At 37.8% G+C, this 25,845-nt stretch overlaps 1 protein-coding gene across 5 annotated transcripts in view; it reads right to left on the reverse strand.

Moving 5' to 3' along the window:
- The window catches only part of DOCK4 (dedicator of cytokinesis 4), a 472,131-nt gene that overhangs the window by 259,225 nt on the left and 187,061 nt on the right, over nucleotides 1-25,845 (reverse strand). For all 5 annotated transcript variants that reach the window (XM_063642121.1, XM_055283724.2, XM_063642120.1 and 2 more), the window contains exons 2-5: nucleotides 12,669-12,752; nucleotides 9,128-9,168; nucleotides 7,087-7,142; nucleotides 2,400-2,496 (exon numbers count right to left, since the gene is read on the reverse strand). In XM_063642121.1, coding sequence (XP_063498191.1) covers nucleotides 2,400-2,496; nucleotides 7,087-7,142; nucleotides 9,128-9,168; nucleotides 12,669-12,752 — 278 coding nt within the window. The remainder of the gene's footprint in view (nucleotides 1-2,399; nucleotides 2,497-7,086; nucleotides 7,143-9,127; nucleotides 9,169-12,668; nucleotides 12,753-25,845) is intronic.

The following is a 25,845-nucleotide window of genomic DNA, read 5'->3' on the forward strand; positions in this document are numbered from 1 at the left end:
ATGAAGAATGCTTTTGATTCAGTGCTAAATGAAAACAGGTAGGGTACAATATTAAACACTTGGAATAAAACAACATCAAGAGATTCTGGAAACATATAAAAAATATAGCAAAAGTTAATTGAGAGTACTTTAGTGTTTTAGAAAGCGATGAACTTTTATTTGCCTTAAAATGAAAACAGTACAGGTTTTGGCAGCAGCAGACTTAGATTTAGATTCAGTCTTCAGCATGAGACCCTAGGTAAATTATCATTGATAAGATTCAAGAATAAAAACTGCCTGGCAAAGCCCCAGGAAAGAGAGATGTAAAATGTCCAGCGCAGGGCCTGCACAAAAGTACTCAGTAAAAGATGGCTGCTATATTTCTCCTAAACTTTTTATGGTTACATTACTGATTATTAAGTGGTATTTTTAAAGACCATTATTTAGGTCCTTAGCAACGTTATTTAAAGAGCAACTAGCACTTTTCAAGCATTCACCATGTGCTTTTAAGCACTGTCATATAAATTGCTAACAATTTATAAAATATCATGGCCCTCATCAAACATCTTCCAGTAGAGAAGCTAGGTGCCTTAAAACTGTTGGAAAAGAGGATGGAAAATAACCTAAACACACTTGAGCATGAGGAACTTGAACCAAAACATTTGGCACAAAACATTTACAACAGGAAAAGAGAAACCAAAGGTCTGATGTGGCCAAGGTAGCTTCACTCCTAGCGCCCAAAATCTAATACCTCTGAGTTAAACTTAATATTTGTTTATAATGTAACTGACTACCATTCCAGTGTCCAGGGAAACATTTAGATAATTATCTCTTTCCCAATTACTCAGAACGCTGGGAGGAGAGGAGTTTACTTATAGAGTTTACAACACATAGATTTTCAAACCAACGAAGTCTCTCCCCAAAATAGACATTTGAAACCTCGAACACAGGTAAAAATAGCTAGATAAGGCAGAATCCAGAGGAAATTCAACTTTGTTCCCCACTAGTAGCTATATAAAAGGAAAAGTGCTTGTGTTCTAGTTCAGCTAATGGACAACACTCACATTGTCATTATTTTTATAACTCTTATGTCGGGTATTTAGAATGCAGTGGTTTGAGCATTTCAAATAGTTTCTTTTTCCATGTTAGTGCCATGCACAATGTTACTTTAAGTGAAATAATACTTGGATTTTGAATTCTTTCCAATATTAAAAAAAAAAATTTAAAAAGGAGATCTGCATTTCTTTGCACTGCCCTAGCACAGAGCCCTCGAGGTCGGTTATCTTGACTTTGTTATTTACAAAACCTATCCTCTGCTAATTCACCTAAGGTTGTCTTGTGGATTTTCATAGTGAGTTCTAAAGCTACCAGCTCCAGGAGGGTTTCATCAGAGAAGTCCAGCATCAAAGGGTTTTCACTAGTGACTCTGTAAGATTTTCTTACCTCAATGAAATATCCTATTGCATTTTAGATGTAACAGACAATAAACACTATCATTCTGCCAGTGTCCCTCACTAATTTGGATTTTTTCTTTGACAGGCTGCTTTAAATCATTTTGTCAGGATAGGTACACGTTTGTATTTTGAATTCATCCCTTCAAATGATTAAGCCGTTCTACAAATTTCTTTAAAAATAAAAGAAGAAATAGCATGAGGTCTTCCCCAGTATTTCACCACCCCTAGACTTCCACAGTTACAGTGGGGTTCAGAGTGACAGCACCATATTCACACCAGAACCCCAGCTCAGCCACTTTCCCATTACTTGATGTAGGGTGAGTACTTCACTCTCTGTGCCTCATTTTTCTCATGTATAAGCTGGATGTGATCATCATTATTATTTCTTTGAGTAGTATAAAGATTAAAGAAGATACTGCATCAAAGAGTACTTACCATGGCATTTGCCACATAAGTTCCCAGTGTGATTACTTATAGTAAGTAAATAAATATATACTATGTATCTCCAAAACACAGATCCTTCTTCCCCTCAAGAAACACTTTTCTCTAGTATATTTAGAATATTCTCATTGATACTAGCTAAGAAGTCTGTCATTTACAGAATATTTGACTTACAGAATTTGAATTTGATAAAATACCAATGCCACCAAAATTGTCTTGAATTTTATTTTTCCCTGGAAATTAAAAATATTCAGGAGGTTCAACAATAGGTCCATGTAAACCATCCTATTTGGGTTAGATGCCAGGAAAATAATCTTTTATATTCCTATGGTATTGAAAAATAACACAAAACCCATGCTCAGTGGACACAGAGATTGCAACAAGACTGTCTTGTTAATATCTATATCCCCAAGGAATCCTAGAGACTTGCAGAAGGTGCTATATTAGTCAATGCTTACTCATGTTCATGTATTTCTTAAAACAATTCTTTACCCGAAAAATCATGTCATTAAAAAGCTACTTAACCACATAGAGTTGTTTCCACATGGTTCCCCAGTCTCTTAATGTTGATGTCATTTCTGTGATAACAGAGTCTTCAGTGGGAATAACCATTTCAAATTGTCTGTGAAATTAAAAAAGAAAAAGTATATATGTAAATACCATAGACAACAATTTTGTTTTAAATACTCTAACAGATAACTGGGAAAGAAAGCTGCCTAGCTATTGTTGGTTCTACAGACAGTAACCAGGATCTGGTTGTAAGTTAATGTGAGGAATGCTACGTGGGTTGTGGTAGGACAATACCAGAACGACCAGCCACTTCAAGCAGATTAAGTTTGAGCAGCGTGGTGAAGAAGGAACAGCATCAGAAGGGTTGCACTCCAGTACCAGTTCATGACTAGGCAGCAACTCATTTAACCCGAGGCCAAAAGCCTTCACCTGTAACACGGGGTCACTGGGCTACATAAACTCCAAGGGCTGTGACTATAGGACTCAAAGAGAGTAAAAGGAACACCATTCAATCACCAGGACATGATGGCTGTGGGCATCCAAACTAACTCTGTGTTATAAGTAACTAGACACTGAGATACTAATTGAATACTCCCTTGATCTCAGTAACACTTAATTTTTATTATTTGCAAACTAGGACCATGAGAAATGATTAGTATTCTAAGTAATGTTATCATACAGCATAGAACCTAAGGCTTATGACATCACCGATATTTGAATATTCGTTCCAAAATGTTCCTCTTTCTGATTAGAGTAACATAGTCTTCTCATTTCTTCTCTAAAAGTCAGAAACTATCCTTGGAAAATATTTATATCAATATCTACTAGGGTGTGTATGGTGGTCCTGAAGTTGAGACTATGCATGAGGGCATGGGGGAAATAAAAGAGATGATTTTTTTTTTTTTTTTTTGAGATGGAGTCTTGCTTTGTCGCCCAGGCTGGAGTGCAGTGGCGCCATCTCGGCTCACTGCAAGCTCCGCCTCCCGGGTTCACGCCATTCTCCTGCCTTGGCCTCCCGAGTAGCTGGGACTACAGGCGCCTGCAACCACACCCAGCTAATTTTTTGTATTTTTAGTAGAGACGGGGTTTCACCGTGTTAGCCAGGACGGTCTCGACATCCTGACCTTGTGATCTGCCTGCCTCAGCCTCCCAAAGTGCTGGGATTACCGGTGTAAGCCACCGTGCCCAGCTGAGAAGATTTAATTTGTCCTCTGTATCCTACCTTTGGCATATAATAATCTTCATCCCCAGTTTCTTTTTTCAAATTCTTTCTCTGTGTGTGTGTGTGTGTGTGTGTATGTGTGTGTGTGTGTGTGTGTGTGTGCAGGTGAAACTGGTTAAGTGGCTATTACTACCACTGCTTCCCAAAGAATGCTACTGATATATTGATTGAGACTATTTTCTTTATTTCAGTATATTTTTCTCAAGAAAACGTCTAATACATAGAAAGTAATGACATATTAGACACAGAACCATGTTGTCTAATGATCAAGGGGAAATTACTTCTTAGCATGAGGCTAATAACTGTTGTGTGATTCTTTTTTCATGTTATGTCCAAAGTGTATATAACTGTCTTTTGTAAAATCTTCTTGTCAGACACATGGAAACTAAAATCTTGCCTTGATTCTTTTCCCAACAGAGTTTCAGCTCCTCATTTCACAGTGCTGCTAAAATACTTGCCCTATGAATATTTTCCTTCTTTCTAGAGCTTAAACGCAGCTGAAAATGTAAAACTGGGATTTTAAACTAGAAATAAAAGTAAACAGTAATATATAAACTGTGACAGATACAGAACCTTTTATTAAGTCTGCATATGACATTTTTAAATGGTAGTACATTTATTTTACTTTCGAAGCAGCTGTTGCAATTTAAATGATGAATATTTGGAGATGGAGATTATAAAATGATCCTATACACGGTCCAGGAGGAAACACTGAATTTCCAGGAAAACTTGACATCCTACTTAACATTTAAAAAGTGACATGACCTCAGTAGGAATTAAACAATACAGAAGTGGCCTCCCTGTCCGTAAACTATAATTTAATTGACCTCCATCAGTCCTACATTGATCTGAAGACACAAGAAAGAACATACACGCAATTCAGTCTGCGAGAAGTTGACTGGGGGTTGTCCAAGCAAAATTTAAATTTTTAAGCATAAAATTGCCATTTTAGGCAAGGCGACTGTTTTCTATTAATTATTCCAAAACCAAAATCAGTGTTCAAATAGTCTGTCGTAAGTAGTTACCACTGAAAGTATATTTTGTTCAGTTATTCTGGGATGGACTTTTCCATTATTTCATCCTAGTGGGCCGTAAATCCACTTAAAATAAGACAGGTAATACCAAAACCCCAAAGATGTTCCTCTCTGGGAAAGCAATCACCTGGCAATACATGCTCTCAAATGTTTTCAGGCCAAAGTTTTTCTCCCAGTAACAGCCCCAGACCTAGGGTCTGAGTCAATTCCAATAATTCTTTTATAGAAACTAATGTTGGGCTTTTCTGCTCTTCTGCTGCACAATGTCCATCATACTTGGTGTCAGGTGGAGACCCCATAAGAGAGTCTTTAACTTACACCACCAAATTTTTAGGTACCTTTACCCACATTTAAACTTCCTGGGGCTCATGGAAGGGGATCAGATATACACCAGTTACTAACCAGGATTTAAAAAAAGGAGGTACTTATTTAAAAACCATACCCTACCCCAACTCACTTTGAGGGATAGACTTTGATTAAGTGGAGAGATGCTTGACATCATCTTTGCTAGCATAGCATTCTCTCTTTTCTCTTCCTTGGTCAGAGCATATAATACCCTTTGCACTGCAGAGTTGAGGGAGGTCAGGGTTGGGCTTGGGACAAGGGCAGCAAAGAGGACTGGTTGCACAGGCTTGCTCAAATGGACACTTTAAGGAACAGGGGTAGCCCATGGTGTTTTCACATTGCCAAGCCCAGATCACTAGCACAGAAGGATCAGAACAAAGAGTAAGCACATGGCTGGAGTGTATTCTGAAGTATCCTCTGGTTTACTGGAGGGGGGCTGAATGGTGTCACATCTAGCCCAGTAGGAAAGTTTTAAAAGGACCAACAACTTGGCTTGATGCTTCTGGTGGATTACAGCTGCACACTTTTGAAGGACACACATTTCTTAAAAGATCAGTAGTAGTAGTGGTAATTATTAGAATTAGAATTATGCTTTTAATCTATTATTCAATAATTACTATTACTGACTGCTACTATTAACATGCTTAAAGCAGCTCACATATATAAGACATGTAGAGTCATGGTCTCTGAGATTCTTTAAGTTTTACCCATATAGGGAACTCTCAAAGTATTTATACCATAGACTTTATTTATTTATTTATTTATTTATTTATTTATTTATTATACTTTAAGTTTTAGGGTACATGTGCACAATGTGCAGGTTTGTTACATATGTATACATGTGCCATGTTGGTGTGCTGCACCCATTAACTCGTCATTTAACATTAGGTATATCTCCTAATGCTATCCCTCCCCCCATCCCCCACCCCACAACAGGACCCGGTGTGTGATGTTCCCCCTCCTGTGTCCACGTGTTCTCATTGTTCAATTCCCACCTATGAGTGAGAACATGCGGTGTTTGGTTTTTTGTCCTTGCGATAGTTTGCTGAGAATGATGGTTTCCAGCTTCATCTATGTCCCTACAAAGGACACGAACTCATCATTTTTTATGGCTGCATAGTATTCCGATACCATAGACTCTTAGCCACTTGGAGAGGCTGTTTCACTGAACTGAAACTTAATACCGTATCTTTATTGAGGGGGAAATTATTTGAATAGCCTCTTTGGAACTTTTATCATAAGACTCAAGTTGGAAAATGCCATGACTATGCTTTAAGAATTCAAATAATAAATTGCTATTTATCACGATTTGAGAAAAAATATAATTTCTATGGCTGAATCTGTATTCTGTTGTTGTAAGATGAAAATTATGCCATGATCATGTGAATACTCCTTGTGACACTGACACTAAATGTTGGTGTGTAAATCCATGGCCCCTTATAATGAATGATCTGCTCATGCTAACTATTTACACAAGCAAGTTCTTCTGTTTTATCCTGCTACATCTTATGAGAATTATGTTAAAGTGACCACCACTTCGAATCCTTTCAGAAATAGACTAGAAGATTTTTTAATGTATTAGAAATACTAGGTGATCAATGAGCTCAATCAAACAAAGTATCATATAAATGATGTTCTCCAAAATAGAATAATGGCTTTGTGAAGTGGTCACACAAGAATATGTTATTATGCCCATTTAGAGAAAGACACACTATGCATCTTAGAATCAGTGGTGAACCTAGGAAATTCCTGGGGTTTGAGATAATATGACAGCATTTAATGGGTCTGACTGACATGCTTCCCTAAGTAGCAAGAAACCAAAAGGAACCAACTCCTTCTGCTCAAGCGTAGGCTGATTCCCTGATTTGTGGACACTGAGAGACCTCCAGTCTCTCAGATCCTGTTGTCCAGCATGCACAGATGGGGTTCTTTAATTTTCTCCACCAATGGTCTTAATGCAATATATCTTTAACAAAGAACACAGACAATGGTATGATCTTCTACAGTTCATTTTTCAAGACAATTACTATGCCTTTCAAATTCCAAAAGAAGCAAAGGTTCTGTGAAAATCCTCCAACTACTAATAAAACATATTTCTTACCCTTTGTTCTTTACACAGGCATTTTTCAAGTGAACGTAGCTGGAAGGAAATATACCCTGGAAAAGAAAACATGAAGGTTACGATGCCAGCTGTTAAGGCAGGGTTGGTTTCACAAGTCATTTATATAAAACACAGCCATACAACCACGACAACATCAGGAATAGGGAAAAGCAACATCTCTACCACATTCTCTTGGATGAAATCTACTGTGGCTTAAGATCCATCCTTTCATTTTCTACCATTAACTACTTCACAAATTTACAGACATTCTAAACAAATATGATCAAAAAAATTAAATCTTGCTCAGAAAATATATTGTTTATTAAACAGAAAAATAAGAAAATTTCAGGAATTCTACATAAAAATCATGTTATACTGAATAAGAGTTTTTAAAATATGTATTGCATAGTTTTGAAAGGTTCTTTGTTTTGATGGTAGTTCTTTTTTTCTCCCCAAAACATTCATATTTCTCTTGAAAATATACATACAAAAAATATCACTGCAAATTTAGAGATAATATGTGTATTCTATGTTATGGAAGATTTTTGATGACAACGCAGCAGCAGTTAATCACCATACTGCCATTCTGATGGAACAGAAATCAAACAAAAGAAGCCATGTTAGCTTGAAGCTTTTTATTGTAGGGAAATGATAGGGCAAGGAAATTGATTCTTTGTTCTAAATGGGAAATTGAAAGAAACAAGAACAAAAAAATGAGCATCAATTTGATTGTTCATTAAATGGCAATTATCCTCTGAAGAATTTCTAATGTATAATTAAATGACAAACTCAATTAAATATTTAAGAAAATAAATGTCATTTGAATATATATATCACCATTGTGGATCCAAGTATAAAATAAAATTTAATAGGCAAATTCTTTCTATTCAATAGTAGTAAATCTACATATATATGTAGATTTTTAAAACTCACTTGTTTTCTTCAATATGGTAGGATCAACAAATAGAGTAATTCTAACTAATCAGGAAAAGTCAGACTTGAGGTTTATTACAAGTGACAGAAATAACAGAGAAATCATACTAAGTTTCCTTCCCAAACATGGTCTAAATGAATTCATTAAATACTGAAGCTATATTTGCATGTGCCTCATAGATATATAAAAACAATGTTAAATGAGGACTAAAGTATTTAAAAAATTAAATTTGTATACTCTTTTGTCCCTTACGGTTCCCCTTTAGGATAACCTAAAATACATGAAGTAATTAAACACAGTTGAATGATCCAGAAAATGGCATATTTAAGGAAAAAGGCAAAAGTGTATTTTGAGAATGAAAATACAGATTTCTTATCTACAATCCCAAAGCTAGAATTAAACCAAAAAAAATATGACATATATGAAAATATTAGAGAAAGTAGGAAATATAGGTGAAGACTGAGGAGATTAGAGTAAGATAGAAAAACACAGATATTAGTAAGGATTAGTGTCAAAATCACAAACTATACAAATAAAACAAAAATGACATTACTTCTTGCTATAATTCCTGAGGATTTATAGAAATGTATCAAGGATAATGAATCTTAATTTCTGCCTGAAATGGTAAGAAAGATGAGTTTTTTAATAATATTGTTTTCCTGGCTTCAGCCCCCCAAACCCAAAGGGACTCTTAACATGCTGCTAAGTATACTTGTTTCTGCATATCAATATTTTACAAATGATACCGTGGAAAACATAAAGATTAAATACTGCTATTTAATATTTCTTTTGGCATATATATTTCCCCTGCCTGAATTTTAATTTAGCCCTCTGAGAAACTACCACTTCAAAAAGATTTTGTTTATATATAATGAACTTATTAAGGTCTTCTCAGTACAATTTTCAAGAGCTAAATAGGATTATCATTTGAGTAGCATATCTTAACTATAATCCAAGTTCAAAGGAATTTCCAAAATTATAAAAATCTGCATTATCATTTGGCTTTTCAACTGAGTCCCAACTGTAATTTCAATTGTATAAAAAAATTTTAAATAACTATCTTTCTTAATAAATTTCATAATTATAGTTAGAAATAACAATTTTTACCTTGATATTTGGGGTTTTTAAGGCAAATCCTCTGTACCAGCCTGTGGAAAAATAATCATGGTCATATTTTGATAAACCATTGTAATATTTTAAAGATAATAAATCAATCTGTTCTTTGCCGATGGAATTTTACCATACATGTAAAGATTCTGTGGATAAATATGGTAAGTATTGGCCTTAGGCTACAAAATAGCTCGAGTGACCAAACATAAGAATTCTATTAATAGAACCATTTTTTAAAAACTGTATCAAAAATTTTTATAAACAACAGAAACATCCATAATGTGAATAAAGGCTTTAAAATCAGAGCATTGGGCTTCAATTCTGGCTTTGCTTCTTATTGTCTGTTTAATCTTGGCCAAGTTACTTGAACTCTCTGAGTACCACTTCTTCCCATTTTATGAAAGGCCACATTATGTCACAGGGAAAGTCAAGAATCTGCACAAGATTTCATACACTTCCAAATTCTACTTGCCTGACTAGAAACGCCAGACCCTGCCACCAAATAATAGTACCTGGCCAACAGTCATGATGTGAATTGCACATCCTTAAGCCTATGGTCTTGGGTTAAGATCAGTCTCATATCATACAAAGAGTAAAGCCATCATTCACTGCCAGAATTAACTGGCACATTTTCATCAGCACAATGGCTGACCAAGAGCTCAGCATAATTTTTATTCTGTAGAATGACTATTATAGTAGGCCCTTCTTATCTGCGGTTTCACTTTCCACGGTTTCAATTACTCATGGTCAACCTGGGTGCAAAAATATTACATGGAAAATTCCAAAAATAATTCATAAGGTTTAAACTGCATGCCATTCTAAGTAGCATGATGAAATCCCGTGCCTGCCTGCTCAGTTCCGCCCAGGACATGAATCATCCTTTTGTTCAGCATATCCACACTGTCAGTGCTACCTACCCATTAGTTATTTACTAGCCCTCTCGGTTACCAGACTGAGGATCACAGTTTTAAAGTCGTTGTGTTCAAGTCACCCTTATTTTACTTAATCACGGCTCCAAGGCACAAGAGTAGTGATGCTGGCAACTGGGAAGTGCCAAAGAGAAGCCATAAAGTGCTTTAAGTGAAAAGGTGAAAGTTCTTGAATTTAATAAGGAAAGAAAAAAAAATCATATGCTGAGGTTGCTAAAATCTAGGTAAAAATGAATCTTCTATTCATGAAACTGTGAACAGAATATTGTTATAATTATTCTATTTCATCATTAGTTATTGTCAACTGTGGCTAGTTTATAAATTAAACTATCACATGTAAAGGAAAAAACGTAGGACGTATAAGGTTCAGTACCATCCAAGATTGCAGGTATCCTGGGGGTCTTAGGTCGCATCCCTTGCCAATAAGCGGGCTCAAGGACTGCTGGATTTAAGCTCCCAGCAATTCTGAATCAATTTTGCAGCACTATCCTCACATGTCTTTTTATAGTTGAAAACAAATCAGGATATATATTGTATTTTTTCAAGTGTAAAGACCATTTTGCTTATTGGCAAAAAAAATTATTATACTATGTAGTAAATATTATGCCTAATAGAATTTTTTCAATGATTAAATTTTAGTCAAAATTTTAATACAAAACAAATATTTGAGCTTTGTATTTAAACATTTTTCCTCCTCATAATACATTTTCTTAAAAGGATATATTGTAAAATATTATCCCTAACAGTTTTAAAATCAGTCTGAGGAGAGCAGAATGAACTGAAAATCAGAATCTCTATATCTCAGGGTTTATCAGCTGCCATAAAGACAGATCCAAGAAATACATCCATTTGTAAATAATTATTCTATGAAAAACCAAAACGTCTTGAGAATTGCAAAAATGTCATAGAGAGGTCTCTGTCCAATTATACTATACAGAAAAAGTTTTAGATTACAAAACACCTCCTATTAGATATGGAGCCCAGTTTCATACACCAATTTAAAATAAATTTTATATTTATCTGTATACAAAGTAGTAACAGACAAAATATATCTGGCAATAACATAGGAAACCTTATTATATTTCTTAAGGTATCAATCACAGTGGACAGAATAAACGTTCCAATATCACCACCATCTAATGCTAGGGTCTAAATGTCATAGTTCTGTTTGGGGGAATACAGTTTCATCTATAATAAACCTTGATATGATAAAATGTCATCATAATATAAATTCCTAGTAAGGAAAACCTTAAAAGAGAAAAAACATGAGTATTTTGGGATATACTAATGGGGTTCTAAAATGTAGTCATTTTGTTAACAAGAAAAGCTGGGTGGCCGGGCACAGTGACACACACCTCTAATCGCAGCACTTTGGGAGGCCAAGGTGGGTGGATCACCTGAGGTCAGGAGTTCGAGGACAGCCTGGCCAACATGGTGAAATCCCATCTCTACTAAAAATACAAAAAATTAGCTGAGTGTGGTGGCATGTGCCTGTAATCCCAGCTACTCGGGAGGCTGAGGCAGGAGAATCACTTGGAACCAGGAGGCGGAGGTTGCAGTGAGCCAAGATGGCACCACTGAACTCCAGCCTGGGTGACAGAGCAAGACTCCATCTCAAAAAAAGAAAGAAAAAGAAAAAAAGAAAAAAGAAAAGCCAGGTGCAGTGGCTTATGCCTGTAATCTGAGCACTCTGGAAGGTCAAGGTGGAAGGATCACTTGAGGCCAAGAGTTTGAGACCAGCATGGGCAACATGGTGAGACTCCGTCTCTACAAAAAATAAAAAACAAAAAAATTAGCCAAGCATAATAGAGTATCCCGGTGGTCCTAGCTACTTGGGAGACTGAGGCAGGAGGATCCCTTGAGCCCAGGAGGTCGAGGCTGCAGTGAGCCATCATCATGCCACTGCACTCCAACCTGGGTGACAAAGGAAGACCCTGTCTCAAAGAAAAACAAAAAAACAAAAAACAAAAAAAAGTAGTCATTTGATCAGAAATCTTTTTAAGGACTAGCGTTTAAGGATGTTTCATGGAACAGGAATGGAAACATTTGAGAACTATTAGGTATCTTAAATGAGTTACCTACTACATAAATTAATAATAATCATACAAGGTCAGACAATATATTCTACTAATATTATTCAAGTGCATTGAATAATTTTATTCCAAGTTCGAGGGGAAGAAACTATAGGTCTGGAGCAGAGTTGGCCTGGGCAGGAGCCCTCCAGAGGCATCTGGCTACTCAACTCCAGGTAAGCCATGTCTGCACTGGGGCTCTGCTTCTTCCTGTCCTGTGGGATCTACTAGATCCTGAGGATTCTGAGAAAAACCTTCTAGTTTGGCACTGAGTCAAGAACTCCCACAGACACGGTAGCTTCAACTGCTTTCTCTGTTTGCATCTAATGACTATAAGGAAATAATATTATAATCAGCTTAAAAATAGGAAATGATGCCTTTCCATTAGCCAAACACTGAAAATGCAGGAAATAATTTTGTCAAAAATGACTTGCGGTGACTATTGGAAAAGTTCCAGAGATTAATAGAGGTATGGACAGAATTTGTAGACTTTATGAACAGCCGTATGTTGAGGAGGTTGTTCATAAGGCTACTCACCATCACACTTCTCCAGGATCTGAACTGTATCTCCAATTTCCAATGACAGGCCATATGGAACGGTTCCTCGGAAACTGGCAATAACTGTAAAAAATGATAAAGAATATATGAAGACAGTCATGTCCATTACAGCTTATTATTACATGTTATTGACTAGGAAAAATGAATATAAATAGGAAGTATAATTTGATAGCTGGAACTCTCTGTCATATTTTAATTTTATATCTTTCTAAGAAAATCACTGTTCACACACTTTGCCAACTTCTTAGATTAAGTATTATAAATATGCATTTCATATATATGAAATTTATTAAAATAATACACAATATGTCAATGCTATCACCCAATAATAGATATAAACAAAGGTACTGCCTGAGAGCTCCTTAAAGGACTGTGACCCTTTTGTTTCACTGCTTTCTTCACTGCCTCCTCCAAATGCCGGGCCCATAGTAGTTAATAAATATGTGTTCAATAATAAATGAGGAATATATTTCCTGCTTGTTATTAGGCTTGGTTTACCTTTCTGCTATATTGTTTGGAGCAGATTTCTTTTCCATAAACTGTAAGTTTCTCAAGAGAAAGGACTGCATCCATTTGCTTATCATTATGAATCCAGAGCCTAGCATAGTATGTGGTGCATAAAAGCAGTCTTCTTGTGCAGTAATCAACGGAGACACTTTATTTAGTAATGACTGGGCCCTCCCACAGGTCTAAACACACAGCCACCACAATTCCCACTTGCACAATACCACTTGGAATGGGGAGGGGGATCACAATTAATTATAGATTAATGGTTTAGATTAATTGGTTTCTGAAACATTTTGCAGGGCAGGACAGGACTAGGATGGTGTATCCATACAGAGAAAGTACGCACAGATTAGTCCTTTTCTGGCAACTCCAGGAATTATAGAGGGAATAAAGCTCAGTGATTCTTCCCTGAATAGTAAGTAAAGCTTGAGTCAGAAAGGAGGCAAATATGGAGAAATAAAGAAAATGCATTTCAACACACAAAAAGGGAGAAGATATCTCCTATGAAATACTATGCACACTGAAATCAACTAACAATTCACATCAAAAGAAAATGATTCTTAAAAGGCCAAAATTTTAGGAGGGAAACATAATTTTGCTTCAGAGTGAGATTTAGATATAACTCCAATCCCCAAAATAAGTTATTGCTACTGTTGGGAATGTATATTTTAAAAACCTAAAGGAACACACGAATCTGTCAAAAATGAAAACATGCCAATAAGCAATGAGCTTTTAGAGAAGTCTCATGCCCTTTTATGATCTCAAAACAAAATTAACAGTAGAGGTCAAAACACAGGACAGAAAACACAAGCCAAAGTCCATGAGACAGAACAAAATAACTATATGGATAGAAACCAATTAAGAACATTTAGCCAAGCACTAATTTATGATATCATTTTCTAACTATAACCATGAATACCATTAGCCTCATAATGACATGCAAGAAGCATTTTGCTGGCAAAACAATCAAGGGTCTATATATCTTGACAGATTACTTCATTTAACTTTCAGAGACCTCTTCTTACAAGGGATCAGCAACTGAACTGACAGTAGATTGACTGCAATTTAAAAGACTTCAAGACAAACTTGTACTCAGAATTGCCTTTCCAAACTGCACTACTGATGTTTCTCTTAGAAGTCTTGGGGCATGGACTTCCCAATACAGTTTTGTACACAGCTCCTACCACTCAGGAACACCCTCGTACACCCAGGGCTGCCTCCCACACTTTTGGCTCTCCTTTCTTTTTCCTCATCACCTTCTTGAACACAGCAGTACTACTAATAGACTTCATTTCTTCACCTTCCTCAGCCCCTGCAATCCAGCCTTTGCTGTGTTTTGAAACTGCTTTACTAAGATCTCCAGTGCCCTCAATGTGGCCACATTCATATTGCCTTCCAGGAATCTTTCCTCTCTTGAATCTTCTACTGCTTCTGTCACACCCGCCAGCCTTCTCCACACCTTCTTTCTTAGCCCTCCTCTTAAATGTTGGTGTGATCCAAGTTTCATTCTCAAGACGCTCAAGTGTAGGAAAGGAAAACAGCATCAAGCCTGGCATTTTGACACATGGATTTGAACCCCAATCTCATCACTTATTACCTGTGTGACCTGGGTCAGGATATCAACCTCTCAGAATCTCCACATCCTCACTGTAAATCATCACTGGGTGAGTGAACGAGGGTGTGGCTGGGTGTAAATAATCACTGGGTGAGTGAATGAGGGTATGGTTTAAGGCTGTGGCCGTTACCGTTAAACGCTCTGATCTTCAATAGTCGGGTTCTTTCATTATTGAGAATACTATTTTAAGAGTGTGCTTAAAAATCTAAGAACCAAAAACTGCATTACATGGGAAAACTCATTCTTTCACAGGAGTTGTTTAAAACTGGGATGACAGCTTGTCTGAGCCATAACCATGTATTATCTCATTTCTTATCCAAACAGTATATGTGGGTGAATTCTGATTTGACTATTTAGCTATGTAATATGTAATAAACATTAAAGGTAAGCAAAGAAGCTCCCTAATCTCACTGGCCTTCAGATGGTTCCTCTATAAAACAAAGGAGCTAGACAAATGAACTGAAATTCCCCTGCCAGTCCCAAATTCTGAGTCTGCAAGAGGACTTTCAGCTCAGCAGTGTCATGGCGTAGTACTTACAAAGAACTCTGCCTCCAAACCAGCCTAGTCTGTGTAATCACTGCCTGTGATCAAGTGGACACTTGTCTCCACCTGCAACAGCCATCTGATAATGCAGAAGAGACAGCCTGCTCTCAGCATCTCATGAGGCCCTTATCAACTGCTCTCCGACTTTTCTAGGCTCACACCCAACCCAACTCTCCACACACTGCCCTACGCTCAGCCACACACAAATTCTCATCAAGCTTTTTCTTGCAGACCTCAGTGCTTTTACATCTATTATTCCCTTTTTAAGGGGTTGCCTTCTTCACTCCTGCACTGGGAAATGCAAAGCAGCTTTAATTTAAGGCTTTGCTCCAAGGTTAGGACATTAGAAGATTTCCTGATGCTACTCCTTCCTTTTTGTCATCCGTGGGTCCACGTGGAATACAATTACTCCCTCATCTGTGTTCTCAGGACACTCTGACACACCTCAAATATAGTAAGGCATCACATAATATTACAGTGCTTCGTCTATCTGTGTCTTTCTACTTGGGAAGAGAAACTATTTCTCATTCATCTTTCAAAAGCCAGCATGAGCATCTGAGTATAAGAATGGAGTACAAACACATGGAATGAATAAAGGCACTGAGAAATGGTGTCTAGGATTTAATGGATTCGGACAACCTCAGGGACTCTTCTTATAACTAAAAGTATCTATGGAATAAGTTTTAAACTATGGATCATATTGGAGAGGAATATTTTTCAGGATATAGTTCAAGGAATGGCTTTGATCTTTATCTTCTAAAATGGCAAGCACTCTCAGTCATTGAGTTAGACAAGTAACTCCACCTTGCTGTGTACTAATGAATGGATGGATGGATACTATACTCAGGAAAAATGTTTAGGCTTCAGGTTATGAAAGAGAAAGGCAGTTCTAGGTAAAGAGCAAAGAATTTGAAAATATGGTTGGCTCATGTTTCTCAGTGGTAGCATATAATGTATCATAAACTAAGGAAAACCAGTTTAGCAAAGCAGATACCCATACACCATGTATGCATTAATGAAGCCTCAATATGCAATTTGTCAAATGCACTTAAAGCATCTGCTATCTTCAAATTCCATTTGGAAACAAATTTTCAACTAAATCCCTTTAAATTTCTCCAAGTGTTTCTGCATGAAACACATCTATAATTGAAAATGCAGTCACCAGTTATTATAAAGTACCTATCTCTTTATACAAAAGTTTATTCATCGTACACTTCCCAGGGGCATTTTCCCCCAAATAATGTCAAGGTTTACCAAAGATGCCTATACAGTGTTTTGATCCCTCAATTTCCTTTTCTTGTTTTTCTTATAAATTGAACAGTTTCAGCCGGGCACAGTGGTTCAAGCCTGTAATCCCAGCACTTTGGGAGGCCGAGGCTGGTGGATCACGAGGTCAGAAGATCGAGACCATCCTGGCTAACACAGTGAAACCCCGTCTCTACTAAAAATACAAAAAAAAAAAAAAATTAGCCGGTCGTGGTAGTGGGCCATTGTAGTCCCAGCTACTCGGAGAGGCTGAGGCAGGAGAATGGTGTGAACCCGGGAGGTGGAGCTTGCAGTGAGCCGAGATCGCGCCACTGCACTCCAGCCTGGGCGACAGAGCGAGACTCCCTCTCAAAAATAAATAAATAAATAAATAAATAAATATAAATAAATAAATAAATAAATAGAACAGTTTCTTATAAATTGATCCTTAGTAGCTACAGGAAACAATCATAGAGAATGAACCTTTGGTAAAGCTGGGAATATAAATATTCGGTTCTATTATTTTAGTCACAGGGCCCTGAGAGCACAATTTTAAACTGCATATAAAAACGACTGCTGTGGTGATGTGTTCATCTCTGCCCATTTGCTACTGTGGAAAAATTTACTTGGATTAATAAACCCAGTTTATATGTATATAAACCCAGTTTATAGGTAAGTCCTTAAAAAATATCTGTCAGCTGAAAACACTAAATTCATAGCATAACCATTTTGAAAAAGATGTCCTAAGCAACCGCCTGTTATTACTAACAGTATCATTCCTTTATATAATGATATCAGCTTAGTATCTATTGACACTTTATTAAGAATTAAATAGCCATGAGAAACAGCCTCAAACACAACTCCTAATTTTCCATGAGGAAGATAAAAAGAAGGTAAATGATGCAGCGAAATGAGGACTCATTCCTTAGTTTCAATGATGCTATTTGCTCATGCCAAGAACCAATGCACATTTTAAAACTTTTAAACTGAATACAAAGAAACTCAATCACAAGAGTCCATGACTTTTAAAATTTTAAATCAAACAAAGTATTAAGAATTATTGGCCAGGCACAGTGGTGTATGCCTGTAATCCCAGCACTTTGCAGGGCCGAGGCAGGCAGATCACTTGAGGTCAGGAGTTCGAAACCAGCCTTGCCAACATGGCGAAACCCTGTCTCTACTAAAAATACAAAAAGTAGCTGGGCGTGGTGGCGGGTGCCTGTAATCCCAGCTACTCGGGAGGCTGGGGCAGGAGAATCGCTTGAACCCGGGAAGCGGAGGTTGCAATGAGCTGAGATCGTGCCACTGCACCCCAGCCTGGGCAACAGAGTGAGGCTCCATCTCCAAAACAAACAAACAAAAAAGAATTATTATAAGTCAATCACATCGCTCTAAGCCACAGACAATAACATATTCTTCCTCATCATTGTCAAAATAATATTCAAAATGATTCTACTTGGCACAGGTCAATTCCAGCCCAGCGCATGCTGCCCTTGCCCTTTACAGGCTGACCATCTAAGATGAATGGAACATAATGCAGGAAAGAAATCATGAAAATGCTTTGTCTTTTGTGATACAAAGGAAGGAAGACTTCTCTCTTCAGGCCAGATTTTGGCTTCATCTTTCTGCTAAAAGGCTCTCCAACTCATGAACAGGTTGTGGTTTAAAAGGTCACTTATGAGCCAACTGCTTACAACACAGAACACACAAAGCTACTCTTCTCAGGTTCTGAGGCTAGCCCACAGAATCCTATTTCATGGCAAAAGGAAACTTGTTTTTCACAGCAAAAATAAGCTGACTGCACCAGAAATTAAATATAAAATTTTATATCAGTGCTCGTAAAATATCGGACACTGGTGCTGAAAACATAGCAGTGACCATCAGAAGGCAGTGATGCAGCAGGCATTGGTGTTGTAGACATTCTAAAGGAATTCTTAGACCTCTGGAAGTATCCCTTAAGTAGACGTCATGGAAGTATCCATTAAGGTTTATCAACTTTTATGAGGATTATTTGGGGGAGGCTCACAAATGGAAAAGAGATAAAGGGGTAGAATTTCTGAAGAACCTAGATAAGATTTGGAAGAAACAGAGAAAAAGGAAAGGGATTAAGGATAACTAAATTTTTTTTTTTAATTTTTTTCATTTCTTTGAGACAGAGTCTCACCGTCGCCCAGGCTGGAGTGCAGTGGCATGATCTCAGCTCACTGAAACCTCCACTTCCCAGGCTCAAGCCATCCTCCCACCTCAGCCTCCTCAGTAGCTCGGACTGAAAGCGTTCACCACCACACCTGGCTAATGTTTGCATATTTTGTAGAGATGGGGTTTCGCCATATTGCTCAGGCTGGTCTCAAACTCCTGAGCTCAAGCAACTTGCCTGCCTTGGCCTCCCAAAGTGCTGGGATTACAGGTGTGAGCCACCATACCTGGCCAAGGAGAACTAAATTTTTCTCAGGTACTTTGGTTCATGAAATGGAGAACTATGATGGAAAAGGAAAAGGGGTCACCTCTTCTACATATGTACAAAACCCCACTGTAGGGAAAGATAAACTATGGTGGAAAAAAACAAATCAATAGTCTATTTCAAGGTACTTCCCTGTTTTCTAGCTGTCTGGGACAGGGCTGGAGGAAAGATAGAAGTCATTTGGAGATTTCTTTTGGTACTGTCATTTTGAAAGTGTAGCATAGAACTGTTTTTCTTCTTTATTCCCTTCTGTTTTTTCCCTCCAAAAGATGAAGTTAGGAGCAAGCTGGTTATTCCCAACCGCAAGGAACTCCCAGGTGGCTATGTGTGTCACAGTTAGGACTATGTGGAGATGAAGTGGTATCTCCTGGATACTGCTCTGTGTTCAAATGAACTCACTGGGAAGAATAAAGAAATGCTGTGTTCCATCTTCTGGTCCTCAGACCTGCCACATGTTTGGGATCTGTCTTCATCTGGTAATAGGTTGTGCCCACAGGCCTCACACACCTTGCAGGCTCACCTAAGAGGCACAAATATATGCACACTCAAAAGCAGGACTGCATTCTTATATGCCAGTTATCATGGTCAGCCTTTGAGACATGTCACACAACTCTCTTCTGGCCTATGTGACTTTGAAAAATCAGAAGCATATTCAATGAAAGGTACATAATTGTTTCTGATGTATTAAAAGGTACCACCTGAAAATACATTGCTGCCTTTGACTGTTAAGAGGATAGCTCTCCCAGGGATTGCAGAACGTCATCCTCCTTGAACCACAAGGCCAAGGCAAAGCATCGTGGTAGGTACTGTGATGCACCTCCCAGATCCTTCTTTGGAAATCAATGACTCTCCCTGTGGCTGGGAGTGCTGGGGTAGACAGTCCTCGAACCCTAGCACCCTTGTGGGATGGCTTCAGCTGAAGAGAGCTGCTTTGCTCAAGGCTGGGGCTACTTCCCAGGGTGGCTTACATCCAGTGAAGGCTGGGCCTTGGCACTACAACTTGGTATAACTCTGCAGGGCCATTCCCACTTAAGTGACTAAGATTGTCACTAGGCCTGCATCACAGATCAACTTCTCCCTCTGGCAAGTTCTGCTTCCTTCCTCGCCACTGCATTGGGGTGAACCCCGAGAGGACTTCCTGCTAAATACCCTGCAAGCCAATCTCCATCTCAGGGTCTGCTTCCTGAGGGGCTCAGCCTCTTACAAGCTTTCAAGCACTCCCCATTCAGAATTTACTTCTGGCCCAATTTGTTTAAAGTCCTCTTTCTAAGGGAGAAGAAAAAATAACATGATTGCATTACTATTTTATCTTAAGGATTTTGCTAAGTTTTTCATGTGTTAGTTCTAACCTTCTATGACACAGACATTTCAATACTCATTTTAGAGACAGAAAAACAGAAAAAAAAAAGAGGCAAACAAGGAAGAGAATTAACAACATCAGGAGGGAATTTTTCCACATTCAGATCTGAAGACATTTTCACGGTGGCAATAAATGAACCCGTTTTATTCTCCAAAGGGTCATAAACAGGATCTTCACCTTGGATTTCATGTCACAAATGCTAAGGTCCTTTCCTAAGTGGCTACAAGAAGAACCGAAGGTCAAAAACAAACAAAAAAAAAAAACAGAAAAAAACTTTAAGCTGATTATTGCATCCACCTATCCATACTTTTAAAAACAATGTAATGTGATTAAAAGGTTATGATTTTGGCAACTGCCAGTCAAAAGGAGCATCCTAGATGAGATGAGAGAAAGCCCAAACAATTATTTCAAAAGCATCCTAGCACTTAGGAAAGGGTAACAATGTGAATTAGATGGAGGCTTGGGATTTAGCTCCACCAATTATGAACCATGTGGTCCTTGGTCCTTTCATTTGCTAGCCCAGGATGACACCCCCTGCCTGGCCTACCTCACAGGATGTCACAAGGATCAAACAAATATATGAGAATTCGATGTGAAAGTAAATATGAAATAATAAAATTTTTTCATCATAATTGTTAACTGGAAATTTGGAAGCTAGATCTGAATCTGCCATAGATTCAAAAGCCAAAATAAGCCTTCCATTTGTAATAGTAAATAAAAAACCCTTTCTCTATTCTGTTACTACAGTTTCTTGGAAATCATTATTAAGTTAAACTTAGACAGACTCAGGTTTAAGAACCTCAAGAGGAAAAAAAGCTGATACTACTGCTTTTTCTGATAAGGCAGCAAAAAAAAAAAAATCTTTGGCAATGAGACTGATAAGGAAAGTAACGGGGTTAAGAGGGATTTTCCAAAAATGCTAAGGCAGAGTTACGAAGGGAGGCAGATGCGACTTTTACCATTCATTCTGCACAACAGTATTATTTGTGCAAGGGACAATAGACAGCACCAGGCAGGAAAAAATTACAATACAGTCTTCATGTCCCGGTGGAGAATGAAGTTACAGAAGGCAACTGCTTTTCCCACAATCCAAATGAAAAACTGTTTTAATAAAATATCGTTTTCCAATCAATTGTATTTAATCCACCACCAATATTTGGAAAAAATAAATGAAAAAACCACCTTTTTCCAATGTGAGATGGTTAATATTCAAATAATATTATTTAAGATTAAGAACTAAGATTATTTAAGATACAAGATTAAGTTTGCTGACTTTGTTACTTCTAGTTTTTTTCTATAAGAGAAGAGAAAAGAAATGTTATATCCCTCTGTTCCTTTTTTTCGACTTCTCTCTTTGAATACTAAATACTCAAAGTCACAAAACATATAACACAGTAGAATTGAAGTGGTACATCCAAATATCACTGCCATCTCCACCCTGCAACCGGAGGGACTCAGCAGGCCAGCTCAGTATCATGAAAGTCACGAAAAAAAGTTAGCAAATATCACAAAAGTGAATTGGAAGACAGAGACCCAGCCTCCACACACACCACTTGAAAGTGCCCAGCTTATTTTTGCAGCCTCTTCTATAACGTTCTCTCCAGAGAACGTATATTCGGTCCTGTATCAGCTCCAGTCACTCATCTTCCTCATACAACTAAGCATTTATTTTTCTGATTTTTTCTTCATAGGTATTCTTTTTTCCAATGTGGATTTTGACTCCCATTCCCAGTGCTGACTTCTTAAGAGGTCTGCTAGATTATTACCTACAAATTGCCTTACAGTCAGAAGAAGTCAAACTCTGAATTTCTACAATTACTCCCCCTTTTGCTCCGATGACTAAGCCAATTTCCAATTTTGAACAAATACTAATTTTTACTGGCTCTGGCCATTGACACCTAGTCAAAAACTATTTCTCAAGGAGATAGGGGAGCCAGTGAACAGTTCAATGGAGAAATAGAGGAACAAAGTCCAAAGTTCTTTCAAAATCTAGCTCCTGCATAGTTTTCCAATCTCACCCTTTACAACTCCCCACTCAATAGTCCCACTGAACCTCTCTTATCTATGCCTTTCCAATTGCTTTCCCCTGCACTTGACATCTGGGCCTCTTACTCCTGTCCCCTTAACAGGTCTTCTTCAAAACAACGCAAGCATCCTCCTCTGTCACACACGTCCATGCGAAGAGACCACCAAACAGGCTTTGTATGAGCAATAAAGCTTTTGCAAGTCACAGGGGTTACGACTGCTGAGCTTCGGCTCAGAGGCCTGACATCCTCAAGGAAGGCTTAGTCTGTACCCTAACTCCACCGCACCAATCCCCTTTAAGTCCCTCCATCCTCAAGGAAGGCTTAGCCTGTACCCTAACTCCACCACACCAATCCCATTTATGTCCCTCCAAAACTGATTATACTCACTCACCACCTCTACTTTTGCGGCTCCTTTATGTTCCCAATACACAGCACAATGCATGACACCTAGTGGGTACTCAACAAGTGTCAGTTGAATATATAATGGGATGAAATCACCAAGGTGTGCAGTTGACTTATTTATTAAATTAATATTTAATGGTTACTCTCCATGTGCCAATATTGTGCTAGGCCCTAGGATATAATGGTGAAGATAACACTTTGCACTGGTGTTGAGTTATTAAGTCATGAGAAAGAAGAAATTTCCTACGTTTTTTGTTTGCTACAAAACACAGTTCAGAGTGTGTAGATGGACAACTCTTCAGGTGCTTGGATTTTGTCACTTGGTCATTCAATTAGCACTTCTTTTATGCACATTTAATCCATTTTATTAGCTTTTATCAAATTTATCAATTTCTACCATCAATAGGAATTTTGTTACCTCAATAAGACTAAACACATCTTTAAGGAAGGGACTAGTATTCCAACCAGCAGAGCACCTAGAAACGAGGATCTCTTAACTGTTCAGCAAATACCACAAAAGTGAACTGGAAGAGAGGGACCCAGCCCCCACACACACCAACTTAAAGTGCTGATGTACTCTCCTACCAAAAAGCATTCTCAAAACCATGACTCACATGTGCTGAGGTCTACTTTCAGGCTACTTCTCCTTCTACACCTCACAGAGTTCTATGCCTCTGTGTTTTATATTGCCAGAGATTTTTAAATGTACACAGCAAACAGATACACTTATAGTTAGTTCTATTATTCTTATGTGGAAAAAATTAAGCCCACTGCCTTTTTTTTAACTTTTAATTTTGAATTAATTTCAGATTTATAAGAAAGTTACAAAAATAAGCCAGGCATGGTGGTGTGTGCCTGTGGTCCTGGCTATTCAAGAGGTTGAGGTGGAAGGATTGCTTGAGCCCAGGTGTTCCAGGCTGCAGTGAGCTATACACCACTGCACTCTAGCCTGAGAAACAGAGTGAGATCCTGTCTCAAAAGAAAGGAAGAAAGAGAAAAGGAAGAAAAGAAAGGAAGAAAGAAGAAGTGTCAGAGGTATTCAAACCAGAGTGACTCCATATTGAACAGAGGCTGGGAAAAATAAGGCTGAGACCTACTGGGTGGCATTCCCAGGAGGCTGGGCATTCTTAGTCATAGGATGAGTTAGGATGTTGGCAGGGCTAAAATACAGGTCATCAGGACATTGCTGATAAAATAGGATGTGGTAAAGAAGCCATCTGAAACCCACCAAAACCAAGATGGCAATGAAATTGTCCTCTGGTGGTCCTCACTTCCTTATACACTAGTTATAATGCATTAGCATGCTAAAACACACTCCCATCAGCGCCAGGACAATTTACAAATGTTATGGCAACATCTGGAAGTTACCCTACATGGTCTAAAGGGGAGGAACTCTCAGTTCTGGGAATTGCCCATCCCTTTCCTTGGTAACTCCAAGAATAATCCACTCTTTGTTTAGCATATAATCAAGAAATAACCACAAAAATAGCCAACTAGCAGCCCTCAGGGCTGCTCTGTCTATGGAGTAGCCATTCTTTTATCTCTACTTCTCCAATAAACTTGCTTTCACTTTGCTCTGTGGACTTGCCCTGAATTCTTTCTTGCTTGAGATCCAAGAACCCTCTCTTGGGGTCTGGATCAGGACCCCTTTCTGGTAACAGAAGGAAAGAAAAGAAGAAAGTAACACAAATAGTATAAAGATATATTCTTAAATAAGCTTCAGCAAATGTGAAGCTCTTAAATAAATATAGTACATTTACCAAAACCAGGAAGTTACTGTTGAAAAAATATACTGTCTTAGTCCATTTTGTGCTGCTGTAACAGAATATCACAGGCTGGGTAATTTATAAAGAAATTTAATTCTCACAGTTCTGGAAGCTAGCCAGTCCAAGATCAAGGTACTGGCATTGTGGTAAGAGCCTTCCTGCTTTGTCTTCACATGGTGGAAGGACGAAGAACAGCAGAGTGTAAACTACCCAAACACAGCCTGAAGCCTCTTTGAATAGGGCCTTAATCCCATTAACAAGGGAGGAGTCCCCACCGTCTTATCATTTCTTAAGGTCACACCTCTTAATACTGTCTTTTTGGCAACTCCTGAGTTTTTAAAAGGATTACATTTCAACATAAATTTTAGAGGGGACAAAAACATTTAAACCATAACTTATACTATTAACTATTCTCCAATTCATATGCAAATTTCACCACTTGTCCAACTAGTGTCATATTTGTCCTGTCCAGGATTGCACATTACATTTAGTTGTTACATTTTCTTAGTCCCTTCCCATATTGGACAGTTTCTCAGTCTTTGTCTTTCATGACTGGCTACTTTTAAGCATATTGGCCATTTATTTTGTAGAGTATCTCTAAATTTTGGGTTGTTTCCTCACAATTAAATGTAGAATATGCATTTTTGGCATGAATATCACAGAAGTGATGATGTGCCCTGCTTGGTGTATCTCATCAGGAGGTACATGATGATGATAGGTTTTATTACTGGTGATATTAACCTTGATAACTTGGTTAAGTGTCCCATGTTTCTCCACTGTACAGTTACTATTTTTGCCTTTGTAAGTAACAAGTATCTTAAGGGAAGATACTTTGAGACTATGCAAATATACTGTTTTTCATCATATCTCATAACATCCATTGATAATTTTTGCCTTGCAACCTTAGCCATTTCTAATCATGATGTTTTGTCACAGGGTTATTCAGACACAGCTGGATTATTTCAATTGCAATCAAAACCTGTAATGGGTTCTTTTTGAAGTGGATACAATATACTTAGTTTAGTCTTGATTTCTTTAATATAAAGTACCAAATTTATACCACTACCATAGGCATCCTTGAAACAACTACTCAGTGTATCAGGTGAAATTTCAAGTGTTTCAGAAAATGAAGAACATTTCATTTATTTCAGAAAATGGAAACAAATTAACGTTTTTGTCCAATTTTCATACATGGCATGATCTCTTTAGATATTACTTCCTTAAGCAAA

The sequence above is a fragment of the Symphalangus syndactylus genome, chromosome 6 (assembly GCF_028878055.3).
Source record: "Symphalangus syndactylus isolate Jambi chromosome 6, NHGRI_mSymSyn1-v2.1_pri, whole genome shotgun sequence".
In the NCBI taxonomy this organism is placed as follows: domain Eukaryota; kingdom Metazoa; phylum Chordata; class Mammalia; order Primates; family Hylobatidae; genus Symphalangus; species Symphalangus syndactylus.